Source organism: Gymnoscopelus microlampas (assembly GCF_963454915.1).
Source record: "Gymnoscopelus microlampas genome assembly, chromosome: 1".
Taxonomy (NCBI): domain Eukaryota; kingdom Metazoa; phylum Chordata; class Actinopteri; order Myctophiformes; family Myctophidae; genus Gymnoscopelus; species Gymnoscopelus microlampas.
The window spans coordinates 59,976,444-59,996,740 of record NC_139962.1 but is presented as its reverse complement, the minus strand read 5'-3'; the positions used below and the strand labels follow the sequence as shown (position 1 = coordinate 59,996,740).

The following is a 20,297-nucleotide window of genomic DNA, read 5'->3' as shown; positions in this document are numbered from 1 at the left end:
TATTCTCAGTAATTGTGTGCATGTAAACACAGTTACATTTGACACATAATACATTTTATACAATGGCATGCAGCACTAATGACATTCATTACACAGTGTCTGTGACATTTTGAAAATGTCACGGGAAAAAGAAAAAAAATACACAAACACAGAATTGTGTTTCGACAATAACCCTTATCACTGAATTATGTCTGCAGATAAATGTGATGTAGTTACTACTAATCAGATCTCAGCTCCTATACATATATCCCTACACCACACTGTGCCTTCAGACACTTTGAACTGTGTCGTGTTTGAGCCAGTGGGCATGTCTTGTTTTTTTCTGAAAAATGCATGATGAATTGATGTATGACCACTCTATGGCCATACATCAATTAAATATGAAGAACGTGGTTGTTTGCTTGTTTTATAAAGGGAGGTAGCATGGAAGTGCTTTCACATACAGTACATCAAATATGAACGCAAACATTGTGCGTCATGTCTGCTCGTCAGCATGTGGATGCCAGCGATGTAAGCAACATGCAGTATGTGTGCATTCATCTCAACGCGATGTGTGTGTTCATTCAAACCTGAAAGACAATGACGAAGGCCAGACGAGCAGCCAGGATGGCCCAGAATTCCTTGGAGAGTTCATACGGCGAGTTGGACCATGGTGGTTCTCTGTAGTCTTTATATCTGAGACAGAGAGAGAGGAGATGGAAATGGAGAGTGCAAGAGAGGGGGGTGGGGGGTGCAAGAGAGAAAGAGAGAGAAAGAGATGGTATTTACTCAGTATTGTATCCGTTAATAATCATTTCACTGATTTCATTTAAATAATTGTTTAAATAATCAAATGCACAGAGGATTGGTTATCGATACAACATGGCTCGTCTTTGACGTCAACGCAAGCACACATCGCCCACCAGTCGCCACATGTGGACACCTTTGCATAATGTCCGTCCACCTGATGTCCCGGACGCATGGACTCACCTGCACGTTTCCACCCTGTAGCCCAGATGCATGGGCTGCAGCGGCTCCGTGTTGGCTTGGAAGTTGCTGACGTTGAAGTAGGAGAGGGTGTGGTTGATGAAGCCGTGCATGGAGCCATCGGGGCTGTAGGTGTACTGGTAGACCAGCCGAGGAATGAAGTCCGACGTGAAGGAGATGACAAACGCCTGGGGGGACGGGGACGGGGGAACACACCGCATGAACACATGGAGTCATCGAGAAGAGATGGACGGTGGTTATCAAAAACGTTTACATTTCAAAGACCCCACCTTAAAGGTCCTTACACACCGGGGCATTTTTTTCGTGCAAATAATGCGTTTTTTTTTAAAACCTTATAAAGTCAATGGCTCCGTACATGGAGCGAAAAAGCGAAAAAGCGTCTTTTAATTATTCGGAACGAGTCCGCATTTTGCGTATATTCGCCGGTATGTAAGGACCTTAACTCTGACAGTATACAAATGGAACCAAATGGACCCTAACGGGTCCATTTGGTTCCATTTGTATACTGTCAGAGTTACACACTTGTAAGGATCTATTTAGAACCCTCTCTAGGAAGCGAGTCTGCGAACAGCCTTATTCCATGCAGTTGGGAAGCTTCCCCTATTGGGCGGGCGCGCGGGCGGGGACTTCTTTCCTCTACATTAGAAGAGTTAGGACGTCACATTCTAATACAGCCCGAATACCCAAATCCAGCACCGGCCTCAGTGACGCACCTCCATAATCATTGGACTACCGGTCCACTACCTCTGGGTTCGACTCCCGCTTAGGACAATACTTTTTCAAACAACCGCGGGCTACTTTTTTTCGCCGATAAAGTATAGTTTTGCACCATGACGGAGGCGCGCCGACTCAGCAGACCTTGAGGCCGAGGAGGCGCGCCCGAGCGCCTCCAGGCTCGAGTGCCCGCGCCGACCGGCCGATGGGCTGCTAGTCGACTAAGCGCCGTCCGAGTTATGTACCGATAGGCACAGAATCGTAAATGATGTTGTGGGGACTGCGTTTGCCCCAACAGCCACTCACTGCACTAACATAGCCCGCCAGCCTCGCCCCCTCGCCCCCTTGTGCTTCAACTGCATGGAATAAGGCCGTTCGCCTCTAGGAACCCTGAGAGGCCGAGGACCCCACTTTGAGAACCACTGTCCTAGGCCATGTTCGTAGTCGCGGAATTCACATTTCATGTGTCTTCTGCAGAGCATGAAATGTGAATTCCGCAACCGGGATGGTTTACCAGGCTAACACATTGTGGCCTGGGTTTCACTCCCCTATAAGGTTAATCCATTGCCAGAATCCACTTTGTTTGCATTTGTTGTGCCAAAAGTCTCACTTTGAGACCTGTTTCACTGTGTAATGCAAGTCAACGAGGAGACTTTATTGGATTGTTATTTCTTACAGAGCAACTAGTGAAGATATCGCAATAATATTTGGAGATACATATAGCAATACAACTTAATTGTGCATTAACTGGATGGCGATGGTCCACTCACTCGGCACTGCATTAGCAAATGCCGTCATCTACTATCTTTTCATAGAGCATTCTGTCACATGGTCTGGCAACATGGGTGCCTTGGCAATCAGGCAGAAACAAAACTCACGTTAACAATGACTGCTACTTTGCTGAGGCCTCTCAACAGGTTGTACCAGATACCTGCAAACAGATAAGAACAAAACAATGGCAATCTGTCAATGTGTGATGATTTATCTGAGATGGAAGTCCAGCGTTACAGTTGTAAGTACACACGTGCCACCACCAGATGGCAACAACAGCATGGGCAAGAGATGTGCTGTGTTTTGAACTCACGCACAGTGTGAACACTACACTATGGCATGGTGCTGCTTATTGTTGGTGAACTAAGATCTAAAGAGTCTGGATGAGAGATTTGGTTGATCTATCCATAATGTATGGTAGTAAGTGTAGGAGTGCAACAGTTTATGAAACTATAAAAAATATATATATTTAAAATAAAAATAATCACTTTACTATCTACAAGCTCATAAAGAGTAGTGCAGCGACAGGTTGTGATCTTGGCTTGTCTTGACATTGGCTTTTTTTTTTGGCATGACACCACTGTACAACAAAGTACAAAATAGGCCTTAAGTGGTTAAGGATTTAGTTTGATAATTAACAAAACAGACAGACACACAGATAGTCTTATTGTCTATAAGAGGGTAGGTCTGTGTGTCATGCCATAACACGTATGTGTTACAATTTGCAATGTGCAACTACTGGCCAGACAATTGTTTAGTTTACAATCTCTCATAATATTTAACCACAACGTTTGCATACTGCTGTTTGAGCCGCTTTTGGCCTTAATCATGTGAAATGTAATTACCATCAGTTGAACAAAAGATGATATACTGAGAGACAGAGTGAGCTTAAATGAGAAACCCATGATATCTATATAACCTTTTGCACGACAGAAAATAACAGGATAAACGAGTTAAACATATCAAAAAACGGCGTGGCTGTTGGCTCCATTTCAGTCCATGTCTAATATATATATATATAGTTGAAATATATTAGAGCTGATAAAAGTAAGTCAATTATCTTTATTGAGGGTAAATCCTTTAAATAACTTTCCTTTGAATAGAACCACCAATAAATAATATTGCAGAAGTACAATCTGCACATACAGTACATGTGTCGCTGGCTACAGCATGTTCAAAACTCATCAGTTCTACATGGTCTTCTATATCGTTGCTGTCGGGTGGAAACTTGTGTCCAAAACCGTTACTTTTCAGGAAATGGAAAATAGAACCTGTGGTCCAATGGATCCAATGTAGTTATTATTTAGCCCCAAGCTCTTGTTAATACTTTTAAGTGGTTCAATATTTCTAAAACCCACAAATATACAAAGTAACTAGTAACTCAAGTTCTCAAATGCCTTTGAGATGTAGTGGAGTAGAAGTAAAAGTACAGAAAATTGGAAATACTCAAGTAAAGTAAAAATATCTCAAAATGGTACTTAAGTACAGCACTTAAATGTACTTAGTTACTTTACACCGCTGGCGACGAAGTACGGCATCATTTTATGTAAACATGTGAGATACAAGGTTCCTGCCCGACGGCAACGATATGTAGGTGCGTGACTCCTACCGATGTCCTTGGCCCGGGCAGCGATGGGTCTGCGTAGCTCCGTGACAAATTTCTTGGCGTCCAGGCGGATCTCGATGATGTTGTTGAGCAGGGCGAAGAGCGGAGCCAGAGGGAAGGACGCCACGAAGAGAGTCACCATCCCAAACTGGATGACTGCACGAGCAAAACATAGGACAGTTAGTGCATGTCTCCTGTTGTGTGAAACTGGACAAAAAGCCAAAGCAATTGCACACATATGAGAGCAGATATATCTGCCATTATTTGACTTTTTTTGATGACATCAGTATCAACGTTTATGCAAAATATGTGTCCCGATTTTTTTGCCACTTTCAACCCGTCATTATAGGCTACGGTAGGGGGAAAATGTCAAAGGTTTCAAATATTTGTCAGGCTGTAGTGCTGCACACAGCCTGTAATAGCTGTTATTTGTCTAGGAAGTAATGTGAACAATATGAAATTGATGGGGGACAGGAGCTGTATAGTGTAGCATGATTTAAAACTCCACTGTAAAGGAATTCTGTCAATATCTACTCACCCTGGAACCAGATGAAATACAGTGTACATAACACACACACACACACACACACACACACACACACACACACACACACACACACACACACACACACACACACACACACACACACACACACACACACACACACACACACACACACACAAAGAACAACTGGAGTTGAAGAAACCCGTTCTTTAGAGTTCCAAAAAGGCCACAATAAAAAGAATCCCATACAAGTAATTCCATCAGAATCTTCTGAAGCAAAATGATGGCACTATGGAAAAGGCCTATGTTTACAACACTTTTTTTCAATATAACAGCCAGACTTCGGGTGTGTAAACACGGGAAGTGTCTGTCATGTTCTCAGTGAGTAGAGTGTGCACTAAATAATGGCATATACAGAGGAAGAAAGAAAAACAGGTGCTCAGCGGAAATCAAAAGTAGCCTACTGTAGACAAAAAGTGTTAATGGTGCTCCTGGATCAATGGGAAAGTACTAAATAGAAAAAGGAAGGAAGATCTGGCTTCCATAGCCATGTTTGAATAAAGGCTTACTTGATCTATACGATTTTCTCCTCTTGAGTGACTGGATTTTGCTTTATTTATTCATACTGAGATTAATTGGCTTCAGAAGACAGATTATTCTGTTTGGAGCCTTTTTTGTTTTTTGCACTTTTTGGAAGTCTAATAATTAGTCTCTGTTTTTTATTTGAAGATCGGTGTCGGGGAATCAGGACAGAGCTCGTGAGAGCCAGCTGGAGGGAACTAAACTGGTGGTGAACCTGGATGAACCTTTCTAAAACAGGGATGTCAAGGGGTTGAACATGGTTATAGATGAAAAAGGAAGCCCTCAGGCTAACTCCAAGCGCACTCCGGAATGAGCAAGGATATGACCGGGCATATACAAGCCAGGTCTAACGAGGAAAAAGCACTCAAATGTTTTACTTAAGTAAAAGTATCAATACTGCAATGGAGAAGTACTCTGTTACAAGTAAAAGTCCGGAATTCAAAATGTACTTGAGTAAAAGTACAAAAGTATTGGTATCAAAATGTACTTAAAGTACCAAAAGTAAAAGTACAAAAATGTTTGAAAATAGCAGATCTACAAGCTCACAACGCGTCGCACCGCAACGTGTTGTGAGCTTGTAGATCTGCTATTTTCAAATAGCCTAGGTATAAAATAAGGCTAAAGTGGTTAATGCATGTTTTATAATGTAATAATGTATATCTACAAAGTAACTAGTAACTAACGTTTTCAAATAATTGTAAAATTGTAAAAGTACAATATTTGCCTCTGAGATGTAGTGGAGTAGAAGTAAAAGTAGAGACAATTGGAAATACTCCAGTAAAGTAAAAGTACATCAAAATTGTACTTAAGTACAGTACTTGAGTAAACGTACTTAGTTACTTTCCACCACTGCTAACGAGGCCGAGCGCTTTCGACCCGCTTGGGTCTGCCTTGAGGGCATGACTGCGTGACGTGTCGGTTAAATAGGTTTTTGCTGCCCGGAGCTACTAGTGGGCTGCCTCCGTTTGGCACCAAAAAAAGCCTTTCTGCACAACCTGCGGAGGTCAATCTTACAATCTCTGCTCCCTCAGCGGTTCTGGTGTCCCAACTCTTGCCTGCTGCCGGCGTCACATGGAGATGAAAGGAGAGCAGCTATTTGTATCGCCATGAATGTTTTATGTCTACAGTGTCCATATATTGAACTTGTTAAGGATGAACGCTGCGCTACAGCCACGGTACTGTGAACAGAACAAACTATGAATACAGTGAAGCGACTGAAGCTACGCCGCTGTACTGAATTGCAGGGGGGTCGCATGGCGATATGGCGCATGGATTAACATACGGCATGCACGTATGTTCTACTTGATGCCTCTGGGATGTTGGTAGGATCTAAATAGAGACCACACAGCAGGATCCAAATAGTCTACGTGTATTAGGCCTACCATTGTTTCTCAAACATTGAGTCGCCACCCATAAGTCTAAAAAGAATCATGTGACCTAAAATGGGCGAGTAAGAATCCTGTTTTTTTTACCTTTCTTACTGAAATCTAATCAAAAACATAGAATATAAGAATTTATTTAAAAAGAAAATGTCAACCCCCCCTGCTAATAACCATTCTACATTTATTACAATTTATTTATTAGTCTTTTCCAGTATTATTATTGTTTATCATCATTATTGTCTCCGCCAGGAGACTATGTTTTCGTTCTCGTCCTTCCGTGTGTCCACCAAGCTAACATTGGTCAAGCTTCACGTGACACGTGACAATATGTTGAAAGGGTGTGCTTTGATTGGCTAGCGAGACGCATGATGAAATAGAGACCTATAAATAGGTGTGTCACTTCAAAAGATCATTTATATCTTTTGAAGTGAGGTAAGACAGGATTAATCAGGAACAGTACTGGCGGAGACCTGTGCTCCGAGGAGCACATTTTCTAGTTATTATTATTATTAACTTGTTTTTATTTTGTATGTTTGTGTTAGCACAGTCCCACCAACATGGTAAGTGACAAATGAAGCTTCAGTGATTAATTCATAATGTAGTTTTGTAAGTTAGGGTCCCAAGGAGACACCAACTTTCTCTTTTGGGCCTCACGCTGAGAACGTTTAGGAACCACTGCTCTATTACATCAGTCTGTGGTGGGACAGAATTTAAAACAGGCAGGACATGGGATTATACAACTATGAAGGTTAATCCTCTCCTTTACTGAGCATCAACCATAATGAAATGCAGGTTTCATGATACACATTTGTACTAACATATTACAGTATGTACTGTATGCTGTTAAGAACCACGGTTCACAACATGAGGTCAGGACCCAATATGTTAAATAAAATGGAGGTATAAAAATAAGTGCTTGTATAAAAGGAGTCACACTCAAGGTCCTGGTTATGTCATTGAGGTCTTGAGAAGCTCTCTTGTGTAAAAGCCCTCAGGGGACGTACTACACGGATTGTTTGGAATTCATTATCCGCACTGTCGCCATGGACAAGATCCTCCGAGCATTGACATGAAAAACACTGTTCCAGTCCAATTATTATCCAACTGCATGTGTTCCAGCAATCCAATTATCTTAATAGGTCACACTAACATGCATGAACAGACATCGCAAATTCAAATAAAACTAATAAAGCGACTAAGGTCTCCACATCAAGGATTCCCCGACGGCGGTTAACTGGGATCTGGCTAATTCTTGGAGTGGATTAAGACATCAAAGGACAGCATGATGGAAGTACAAGAGGGGATTAGTCTACTTCCAGTAGCGGCGATGCATGTTATATTGGTAAGTGTAGGACGCTGATATCTGCAGTACTTTATACAGGCAACATTTACTGTACTGTACTGTACTGTATGATGAGAAATGACATGGATTTACCCGAACATAGAATAACATTCATGAGATCATATTTTGCAACAATGTTACTGTGTTCCGCTCAATAGGGGAAACCTCAGAATTCCTCCTCGCCACTGCAAAGGATTAGCAGGTTAACCACTTAAACCCTAGTTGATCGGGGTCCCCCAGGGCTCTATACTAGGTCCACTAGTATTTCCCTCTACACCTAATCTCTTCGTCAAAAATAGCAGATCTACAAGCTCACAACAAAAAGGCATTTTTTTGCCGTAGGTTCGCCCCCAGAATAAGAATGCTATAGGGTTAATTTAAATAGGAGCGAGATTAATTACAAGGACTCAGATTCACTCTAATGAGCATCCAGTCCACAAGGATCGAAACATTCACACTAATCTAATGAAAAGTTTTAATGAGTGCAGGTCTTACCGTGTTCCATTTTAGAGATATAGATATAGATATATTGATATATATATAGCATTTAAGTCAATCAAATTTAAGAGCCGCAGGACCACAATGGAAATAAATATTTTTTGTGTTCTCCTTTTAGCATTATTGTATAGCTTAATGAGGTAAAAACAAACAAACTCAAAAAGTGTGTGACATTTTCTTTTTAAGTGAAATGTCCACGGTGTCGGCCACCGAAAATACCTTATCTACAAGTTCACAACACATAGTAAGTATAAGTCAAGATCATTAATGTTAAATTTAAAATTAAAAACAAACCAAAAACTAAATGTTTTAGCTATGCCCTCTTATTATACTAAATATGAATTCTTGTTGGTCGGTAGGGTGGGGTGGTCATTGAGGATTGTTTGAAATATGCTGGTGGTCCAGAGCTCAAAAAAGGTTGAACCTGCTGTATGTAAATCAGTGGTTCTACATTTTTTTCATGTCAAGGACCCCCAAATTGATATCTATTTATCGGCGGACCCCCATCTGAAAACATTTTCACTATTTTTAAAAATAGCAGCTATACAAGCTCACAGTGCGGCTGCTTTTTTTGAATAGCCAGCGTATACATGGATAAAGTGGTGAAAATTATATTGTGATGCTAAATTAACTACTTTCGCTGGGGACCCCCTGGAACATCCCCAAGGACCCCTGGGGGTCCCCGGACCCCACTTTGAGAACCAATGATGTAAATGATAGAAGGTGGTTGGGGTAAAGGGACAGTTGCACTTGTTCCTAATGAGGAGACATGAAATTTTAACGTTTTCACGTTCGTTAGTGACATAACTGGAGGAACCCTCGAGGCTTAGCGCCAACTCACAAGAAATGTAACTTTTTAGAACAAACTCCACATTCCAAATTCCATGAATATGAACATTTTTAGTTTAATTGTGTTCATTGCATCATGACGTGTGTTGCGTGTGCAACAGTACGGGGCATAAATTACCCTGTGCTCTCCTCTGCACTATTAAATCTGAGCGTGGAGAATTCGACCTCTAAGTGAATTAGTGACTCTTTACTGGGAGAGTAATGAGACGATAATAGAATCAAATGTGGAACGCTTCGATCACTTCAAAGACATTCCCTCTGGGTCATGGGGGGGGGGGGGGGGTGGAGCCCAGTGGTTCTCAAAGTAGGGGTCCACCTGTTTGAAAACAGTACAGCGGTACAGTAACAACACTATGCTTAAAAGGATAACACAAAGGAGGGCACTCACACAGGGCTCCTTCCGTGGAGCTCGCTGAGGGAATGCCTTATTTGCTTCTCTGGGGCAAGCTAGTATTCCGATTTCGACCTACTTACTTACTTACTTAGGGGGAACAAAGTCAGAGGAGCTCCCTCTGGTGTTGTGCCCATAGGTGTCTCTCACAATTTAAAACACTTTTCAAAAAATGTTTACAAATCTTCTGTTATGGGGTTCCCTAGCACAAAATCTTTTTAAATGGGGGCCAAATTCATATACGTTTTGGGGTCCTAGACATTAAAATGTTTGAGAACCACTGCTGTAGCTGAATGGATAGAGAGATAGAGTTATAAAAGAACTAGAGTGGTAACCGGAAATCCCCGCCCATTCACTTCTCTGGAATTGCTCGCCCAGCGCATACCCCCCCCCCCCATTTCAGTGTTTGGGGACGATTATGCCGCGGAGCCCTTCCGCAACTTTTTGCGTCATAGAGTTATGTCTCGCATGCACAGTAGTGTCACCTCCGTGCGCAACCTCGTGCGCAAGTTCGTGAGTTGAGCCCATTGCTCGAAACCATTTTTGCTCGTTCATGCATAGGGCCCCAGCTGCACTTCCAGAGTCAGCCACCAGGAGACTCAAGCTTCACTTTTCCCTCTCGGTTCTGGGGGCTTGGTAGAGAGGCTGTCAGGGAATGGGAAGGTCGCCTGTTCGCCTCCCACCCAGTCTGTGTGTGTCGAAGTGTCCCTGAGCAAGACACTTAACTATTACCCGGGCGGGCACTGTATTAACAGTCAGCACCCACTGCTCTTAATAGTTAGGATGGGCAAATGCAGAGGGTATTTTATGTATGAAAGTTCCTATAGAAATAAAGTTATATTATTAATGTTATTATATATGTGGTACACAGCTCACATGCCCATCATGTGCATACGTACTGTACGCACAGTAGAGTGCAGTGTTTGTGTGTTTGTTAGGGGGTGGGACTCACTCATCTCCATGTACTCCGGGCTGAGGCCGATGAAGGGGTTCAGGAAGTGATCCTTCTCATGACGCTGCAGGCTCTTGAACTGTTCCTCATCCTGCTCCGCGTCCTTCGCTGACTTCCTCTTCCTCAGCAGTTTCTTCAACTTCCTGCAGGAAAACAAGGACAGTCACATCATGCAACATGGGTGTTGAGGCGTTTGACACACGCATGCACGTACGTACAGTACGCACGCGCACACGCGCACACACACACACACACACACACACACACACACACACACACACACACACACACACACACACACACAGAGAGATGAAGTGATGAAAGAGGATGGATTGAAGCTGCACTCTTTCCCAGAGCGTGCACTTGACATGAGCGTGCACATGACAAGAGCATTTTTCAATATTTCGCATATTGACGCATATTTCACAACTTTCCGCAATTTCACCACATAAAATTGCAAAAAAACTGCATATTTCATCGCAAAATCAATTATTTTAGCCTGCATAATCAAGAGTTTTAGCCCGCGTGTTTCTGGAGAGTCTAAAGAGTGTGAGACACAGAGAAGGAATATGTAAACTTGGAAATAGGCATTGTGTGTGTGTGTGTGTGTGTGTGTGTGTGTGTGTGTGTGTGTGTGTGTGTGTGTGTGTGTGTGTGTGTGTGTGTGTGTGTGTGTGTGTGTGTGGGGGGAGGTGTGTGTGTGTGGTGTGTGTGCACTCACGGTATTCCGATCTCAAATAGGTTGTTTTGGATGAGCTGCTTGCCCAGCATGGTGATACAAAGCTGGATGCATAACTCCATAAGACAGCCTGCATGGGCACACTGCGGGGGGGGGGGGGGGGGGGGGGAGAGAGAGAGAGAGAGAGAGAGAGAGAGAGAGAGAGAGTTGAAAGGAAGAGGAGTAAAGCGGGAACAGAAAGGATATAAGTTGATGGAGGGTTAGTGATGACAGGAAGGAAAGAGAGTCTAGTCTCACAAATTACAGCTTACAATGATTAATCACTGAATGCCTGGTTTGGCTGGAATATTTCAGTTGACACAATTAAACAAATTGAGTATTATTCATACTTAGGAAATAAAACACACTCGAGCCAACTTAATAAACATACCCTTTGGTTCTGAACAGTTTTGAAGACAAGAAGACACAGTGTGTTAATGTTTATCCATGAGCCTTTCAGAACGTCTGGCCCTCTGGCTGACAGACACTATCTTAAATAACTCTCATGCGTCCTGCAATAGCAAGGGAATGATTCAGTGACAACTGGTATGTGTTAAGAATACGTTTGTTTATTGCTGCACAAATGCTTTGTACACACTTCCTCCGTGCTGTACATAAAACATACAGTAAAACCAGTTTAGCACAGACTGTCACAGCATTTACTCACAGTCTGAGAGCATATAACTTAATTTTACACTAGCCGTCCAGAAGAGCGTGTGTGCGTGTGTGTGTGTGTGTGTGTGTGTGTGTGTGTGTGTGTGTGTGTGTGTGTGTGTGTGTGTGTGTGTGTGTGTGTGTGTGTGTGTGTGTGTGCGTGCGTTTGCGTGTCTGTCCGCAGCTAATCTCTGAACCACTGGACCGAACACCAAATGTCTTGTGCATGCAACCAATAAGCCAAGAAAGTGAATCCCAGAATATTATCTGTTTTTCAATGATTGTATATTTGTTTCAAATAGGGTTCTCCCTCCGGTCTTAAACATCACCTCCCATCCTAGAAAGAGAAAAATTAATGGACGGAAATTGCCATTTGAAATTTGGCCAAAAGGTGATTTGGCCTGTTCAACTCTGTTGGCCAAATGTGACCTCACAAAGTGATGTTTTAAACTGGGGACCCTCGTGAACCAGTAGCATCTTGGAAGTGTTTCAAAGGACTTGCTGTAGTATGTGCCAATGTTTGTTTAACACCATTAGATAATGGTCTATAATTGTGCTATCCTTTTAGCCTAAGTGTTTTACTGCACCTCCGAGCTCTTTACATTTCTGACTACTAAGTATTCAATCAACCAATACTGTAATGTAGCCCTGCAGTGAAAGTACTTGTGTTTCTTTGCATTTGTGTCACTCGACAAATATAACCTGTTGTTATATAATATAATAATAATATGTTAGGAGGATCTAAGCAGCTTACTCAATGGGACCTAAAATGTCCATGAAGTCAATACGAAGTATATTAAATAGCACTATTCTTAATTAAAAGAACTTGTCTTGGGTACCTAGCCTCAGGATGAGAAACATAGCATAGCAAGGCAAAGGAAGCCTCAGCTACAACTGGAATGCGTTAAGAACACTTTAGTTTATTGCCGCACTTAACATTTCTTGCAAGACGGCCGACGGCCGTCCTCAGTGTTCTAAACTTGGCAAACAGGTGCGTTCTATTTGTATGGATGGATGGATGGATGGAAGTACCACTAGGACACCTGTCACTATATTGTGATTGACAGGGTGTTCGCCCCAGAATAGGGACTCATGTGCCAACGATTACAAAGTACATTTACTTGCTGAAAGGGCAGAAACCTTTCCATATTCTAACTTTTTTAACGCCCTACTTGATCATACTGCAGCATCACAACAAACGCATCGAAAGTAGCAGATCTGCAAGCTCGAAACATGGCGCAAAGCGATGCGTTTTGAGCTTGTAGATCTGATATATTTGCCATTGTTTTATTTTAATCTTGTTGAATTTGAATTTGCTTAAGATTTCTGGAATTTATTTTAATCGTTTTGGAAAATGTTTACAATTCAATACAACAATGCATTTATATCAAAAACAAAATTTACCTTTACTTTTTTTTAAAGCAAGTGCTCCTGTACTTTAACTCAAGTACAAATTTGACAGAGGAACTTTCACTTGCAAGTGAGTAATATTTCACCAGGAGGAGTATCCATAATTTGAGTACTGGGGTTGAGTACCTTTGTCCATCACTGTGAAAATGTGACTCAACACCTTTCAAAGCATGAGTCGACAGCTTACTCTCCAGGGCTAGCCTACCATGTCGTTCTACGCAGCAGGACACAGAACACATTGTGTAAAGGTCCGAACACAGCGGGAATGTGATGAATAAGCGATACATAAAATGCGTCGGCAAACGTTTCCCATCAAACTATTAATTCGGTGATACCTCATTCATCATATACAGTACTGTAGGTTGAAAACCTTGTTTTTGAAAATAAACAACATCGCTTCATAACCACGTAATATTTGTGTTCTGTGTGGATGTAGTCATGCAGCAGTTTAAATTAATGTGAATTAATCACATTATCTGGGTGTGTAAGGATCTTTAGTGTCGAACCATAGAATTGCGGTGCAAAGTACTTACCTCTTCCATCCTGTATGATCCAACAACGTACAGGTAGCTTCCTGGACGGCCCACCAGTCTGGAGAACAAACACAACCACCACAGTCCATCAGATGTACACGAAACACAACCACCACTGTCAGTCCATTATTTTATTATTATTTTATAAGCGATTATTCTGTCAAGTGCTCTTACTATTAATGGTGCTGTAAGTGATTTGTTTGAATAAAACTAAATGCTTTTTTAAAAACTTTTTGTTTACGAGGTTAAAGCTTTATATTCTGATCAGTATAGAGTGTTTGTTTGTTCAGTAACAGGTAGCCCCTTTCGGGACCCTGTTTACCTTTTTTGTATTTGGGAAGGCGGTATCCAGGGTCCCTTGTCGCTCAAAGCACTCTCTCTCGTAGTCGCGGGTACCACTGTCTCGTCTCGGGCTAATAGCTCGTCGCTTAGAAGTTGCAGAGATTTCCCAAAGGTACCAAAAAGAGCAATACTAACGCGCGGTTAATCTGCATTAATGCGCTCGGATCGGCGCTGCCGTTTAACATTTTTAATAATTTAGTAAAGCTTAATTTCCTCTCTCACACTCTGCTCCACTTCCCATGGCCCGCCTCCCCGCGGTGACTGACAAGCTGCGCGTCCTACGCATACCTCTATGGTCCTACGCAGTGTTGTGTTCTAGTTTTTTTCGGAAGGTATACGCTACGATACGATGCGCGTGGTCGTGGGTATACGCTCTCGCGTTTTCAATGGATGAAACAGTTTTTGAAGGTATACGGTAGCAACGAAAAAAAATCTCAAGGTATACGCCGTACACAGCATCTGACGGTAGAACACACCACTGGTCCTACGGTACTGCCTCTGATTGGCGAGCTCCTACATGCTTGCATGACAATCACAACGCGGGGAGGCGGGACATGGGAAGTGGAGCAGAGTGTGAGAGAGGAAATTAAGCTTTACTAAATTATTAAAAATGTTAAACGGCAGCGCCGATCCGAGCGCATTAATGCAGATTAACCGCGCGTTAGTATTGCTCTTTTTGGTACCTTTGGGAAATCTCTGCAACTTCTAAGCGACGAGCTATTAGCCCGAGACGAGACAGTGGTCCCGCGACTACGAGAGAGAGTGCTTTGAGCGACAAGGGACCCTGGATACCGCCTTCCCAAATACAAAAAAGGTAAACAGGGTCCCGAAAGGGGCTAAGTAACAGGGGTCTCCCCGTCTCTCCAGCTCTATGTCTCCTCGTCTCTCAGAAAATAAAGGTGGGACACGCATTAGTGTTCCAGTTTAAAATTAGTCTGCTCATTTATTTGTTTAATCATTCCCAATTGCACTTGTTTATCCTGTATCCTGTATGGTTTCTCTCCTGATTGGATGAAATAATGTATCCCAACCTGAAAATGTATTTTCACTTTATTAAAGAGCTGGATAGACCCGTTATTACTGAACAATGATTACTATCATAATATAGAGCTAAATAACACATTTTAACCACATAATATCACTTACACCACCTTCAAATAATCCAGAAGCACATTTCATTATTACTATTATTTTGTTATACCATATCAACATATTACTATTATTTTGTTATACCATATCAACACAAAGACATTCAAATAGATCTTTTATAATCGATTCTTCTGATGAGCTACGTAAGCCCTATTTTATACTTCATCCTACAACGCTGTCATGTGACCTACAGCCGACCTACAAGCTCACAACGGTGCACTGTGAGCTTAGCCTGGTAAACCCTCCCTCCGGAAATCTCATTTCCATTTGATTTCAGGAAGGAGTCTGGTCTGAAACGCCTTTCTGCAATAATCGCTGTGGGCTGGAGTTGGGCGGGAGTAATACCGTTGACTGACAACCCCTTCAACCAATGATCGTTTTTCCCCTTCAGCCAATGAGCAGTTCATTTTGACGAGCTACAGACTATGTGACGCAACGGGACTTTTGGGACGGAAAATAGGTTGCCTTATTGGGATACATGCGTGTCACTCCCCGCCCCTGCCGGTTCTCTAAATTTATATTTTTAAATAGGCTCTGTCATGATTAATTGACCACATATATGAAGTTAAACAACTAAATTCTATCCAAACGATATGTTAATAGTAAATTCCGTGCCTCAAAAAAGAGGTTTGAGACCGTTTTAAGAACGAAACTAAGAAGTGACGGCACTCGGACAACAACAATGGCTGCCGTTCGTCTTTTGTCGGCGGCTCTCAGGCTGCACTCGGGTTCATTCGGGCTCACTTGAACTCGCCACCTGATTGGCCAACTGTCGCTGTCAATCACAGAACAATGAGCGACGACGCTGATAGGCTCGTCGGCTCGGCGAGCAGAGCGATTATTGGAGAAAGGCGTTTCAGACCAGACTCCTTCCTGAAATCAAATGGAAATGAGATTTCCGGAGGGAGGGTTTACCAGGCTACTGTGAGCTTGCAGATCTACTATTTTCACTATTTCAAAACAAATTGCACTTTTTTGCCTATAAATGACATGCCCAAAATAGGGACGCCAGGTTGAAAGTGGTTAACTGTTGCAGCACTATTGGACTTCACGGTCCATTTGCAATCCAATTAATTGAGAATGACCCTAAATCAATTGTGTCAATTAACTGTTGCAATCCTGATGGAGAGCGAGCGGAATCATCCCAGTCCAAAGCCAAAGCTCTCTAGTTACACAGCTAATCAACACTGTCGGGCAGAAACTTTTTATGTTCTTTCGTAAATTAATGCCCTACTTTCCTACAACTGTTGCACAAGAGTGTCGCGCAAAAGTAGCAAAAATAGCACACCTACAAGCTCACAACGTGTAGATCTTGTAGCTGTGAGCTTAGAGGCTGTGAGCTTGTAGATCGGATATTTTCACTCAAAAAGTGAAAGACGCCAAGTCTTTCTGTGGGTTATAAATATTTAACCAATAAACATATTAACGAGAGCTTGTGACTAGAGCTTGTGAATAAATAACTACATTGGAGCCATTGGAATACCGGTTCTTTTTTCCATTTCCTGAAAAGTCAAGGTTTTGGCTGTACAAGGTTTCCACCCGACAGCGGGGTAATGTTTCCACTGTTCAGCGTGTTGAATTTAAAGGGTGGTTTCTTTTTATTAGACTTGAAAAGTGATCATTTGCTTGATGGCTTCTTAATGACTTGTTTGACGGCTCATGGAGTCCATGCAGCTCTGGGGCATTTCTCACATCCGTTAGGCTCAGAACAATTATTTAGATTTATTATTATATCAATATTCTTATCGACTGTATATAGTCGCTGTCAGGCAGAAACCTAATGAAGTTTTAAATACTATTTTTGTAGTATTTTAAACTTCATTATCTAAATTGTGCATTTTATGTATTGTTGAATGACAATAAAAAAAACTGTCTGTCTATCTATCTACATAGTATCTACCTACCTTGTATTTCCATATTCCTTCTTTTAATCTTTTTTCAAAAATGAATGCTGTATTTTACACTTTGACACTATACTTGATACTATGACAGCGTTGTGACACATTGTGAGCTTTTGCATCTGCTATTTTCACTATTCCATCAAGTTTAAAATCTTAACATTTATTAAAATGTTTGCCTATGATGACATGCTCCGATGGGTCACAATGAGTCGCGGATGCGTCGCGTTGTGAGCTTGTAGGTCTGCTATTTTCAGCCATTCTCTGTGAGCGACACCATCGCGCGATGGAGCATAAATGAGGCTTTTGGACACACATACCTGCCCCTGAAGAAGGCCAGGTAGACGATGGGAGTGAAGGCGTTGACAAACTTCAGCACAAAAGTCTTGAAGATCAGACGCTCCTCAAAGCTCTTGTCAGTCTTTGGAACCTCTGAAAACAAGGTTTAGAGAGAACACACATTAAAGAGGGGATTTAGCTTTATTGACGGTCACTATAATGGCCATAAACTAGTATAGTGATTTACTCAAGTACTGTACTTACTTAAGTAGTTTTGAGGTAATTTTACTTGAGTAGGCCCATTTTGCCATTCTTTATACCTCTACTCCACTACATCTCAGAGGATAAAATACTGTACTTTTTCCTCCACTACATTTATATCAAGTTACTTTGTAAATTTACATTATTACGAAACATACATTAACTTATTGAGCCCTATTTTATACTGTACGTTGTCTTTTCGAAAATAGCAGATCTGCCCACAACGCGTTTTGAGCTTGTAGATCGGAAATGTATACAGTCCGTGCTTGCAGTCTGTGCTTGGAATTTGTCTTATTAATTTGCAGATGCGATGCGTTGTGAGCTCATAGATCCGCTATTTTCACTCTGTGACGCCTTCATACGGAGATGCGGAATAAGCGTAGTGAGTGTTGGGGGTAATGTAGCAGAGACAATTAGCTCAGCGACGGTCTGGACATCTGCTCTCTAGGTTTGCACATGGGCGCTCATCTGAAATAGCATATGGGAAAAGAATATGTATTTCAAAATGTCCTGGACTTGTATTTATTCAATCCTATGAAGATCCAGCACCCAGCCAGTGACTATACATGTTTATTAAGTATGAATAATACTTAATTTAACGATAATTGTGTCAACTGAAATATTCCAGCTAAACCAGGCATTCAGTGATTAATCATTGTAAGCTGTAATTTGTGAGACAAGACTAGACTAGACTCTCTCTCTCTCTCTGACAATGAATTGTTTTGCCTATGAAATGACAGAAAAAAAACAATGACGGCAGGTGTGAGGTAGGGCTTTCACCAACAAGTCGACTAGTCGACTTGTATAACCACTAGTCGACCTTGTTGGTACTAGTCGAATAGTTGAAAAAAAAAAAAAAAAACATTTTTATTTTTATTTTTTTATTTTTTTATTTAATTTTTAATGCTATAGTAATGGCCCATCTTACTATTATTATTATCCTCCTGACTTTATTTTTTATCAAAAGGGGGTCAAAAGCATGCCCAATAAAAGCCTATTATTGGGCAATGGAGATGCTGCTGTGGTGCTGTGCTGCTGTGCCAGAAGCGCTTCCCTTAAAACGCCATAAAAATAAGGGCAGGAGGATAATAATAATAGTAATATAGTAGTAGGATGGTATTAAAACAGTGTAAATTTCGACTAGTCGACTAGTCGACTACCACTGGGTCAAATTAGTCGACCTGTAAAAATCTCTAGTCGTGAAAGCCCTAGTGTGAGGTGTGTGCTGACCCAGCGTGGTGAGCCACCGGGCGATGACGGCGTAGATCTCGTCCAGGATGATGATGACGATGAGGTTGATGACGGCGGCGGTGCCCTTGACGGTGGCGCGCACGTTGGAGCGCGCCGCCGGGTACGAGCTGATGTGCAGCGCCGCCTTGATGCTGATCCGGTACAGGATCACCCCGAACACGATGGCAAAGGTCACGCTGATCTGAAATATCCATATTGACGTTTTTAGTGACAAAAGAAAAAAAGATCATGATTACAGTACATGAGCATATCGATGCTGTGTTCTTTCGTAAATTAACGCCCTACTTGATCATACTACAGCGTCACACAAAAGCATCACAAGCAGCAGATCTACAAGTAGGCCTACATTAAAGGCTTGGGATATAAAAAATAACAGGCTGATGGAAATAATACATTTTCCCCATTACAAGTAGGAATTGTGCCGAGAGAGGTGAGAGGTGAGAGGTAATGGTTAAACAACACTTGCTCCACAAGTTGAAGCTTTTTGTAGCGTTAATGTGTTAATGTGTGTGTAAACCAAGGGGCAAACCCCCTTGTGCTGGAAATGAAGCTCTCTTCCGGGTTCACTTACAGCAAGCAGTTCCTATTAATAACCCAGCAGATTTAGCCATTTCACCTTCGGTTGCAACACAATATACTCTCAATAGAACTGAACAAGGTTTTGGGCAGACTTTACACTTGAAGTTATGACCTTAGTAAACATTTTCATAAACACTATGTTTTCAATCGCTAGTTTAAAGTCTTTTATCATCAAGATATGCGTTTAGTAAATTATGGTCCCATTCATTTTAAAATGAATGATAATGTAGAGTATGTTTCTAGGGTTTCTACCGGTTCTACCGAGTGAAGACCTGCCAGCTACCGGAATCGATAGCAGTCGATTCCGGTAGCATTTCGGGACCGGAAGTTCAAATATTGGGTATTTCAATTCGCCAAAAAAGTGGCTTTAAAACGGTCTTGTAGAAACCAATGGGGCTGCTGGCTGTGTTCATATTCTTTACAGTCTATGGTGTAAACAGAGTGCCACACGTACAGTACACTGAGGGGGTGGCACTCAGAGACAGAGAGAAAAATACAAATCAATAATACAGCAAAAAGCAGGCCCCAAGAAAAACGTTGCTAATCTAACTCTTGAGAGTGTACAAGTGGAACCAAATGGACCCGTACGGGGACTTTCCAATTCCAGACAGCCTACTCTATCCACTCAGCCACGGCTACGGCCA

General features: G+C 41.9%; 1 protein-coding gene across 5 annotated transcripts in view; it reads right to left on the bottom strand.

The window, feature by feature from the left end:
- Positions 1-20,297, bottom strand: part of ano1a (anoctamin 1, calcium activated chloride channel a) — a 116,996-nt gene that overhangs the window by 5,976 nt on the left and 90,723 nt on the right. For all 5 annotated transcript variants that reach the window (XR_014600704.1, XM_084056163.1, XM_084056164.1 and 2 more), the window contains 9 exons: positions 19,054-19,255; positions 17,604-17,715; positions 13,895-13,952; positions 11,301-11,401; positions 10,580-10,722; positions 4,082-4,234; positions 2,580-2,632; positions 970-1,154; positions 570-675 (listed from right to left, as the gene is read on the bottom strand). Coding sequence is in view for 4 of the 5 variants with exons in the window: in XM_084056163.1 (XP_083912289.1) it covers positions 570-675; positions 970-1,154; positions 2,580-2,632; positions 4,082-4,234; positions 10,580-10,722; positions 11,301-11,401; positions 13,895-13,952; positions 17,604-17,715; positions 19,054-19,255 (1,113 nt within the window). In the remaining variant the exon portion in view is untranslated. The remainder of the gene's footprint in view (positions 1-569; positions 676-969; positions 1,155-2,579; positions 2,633-4,081; positions 4,235-10,579; positions 10,723-11,300; positions 11,402-13,894; positions 13,953-17,603; positions 17,716-19,053; positions 19,256-20,297) is intronic.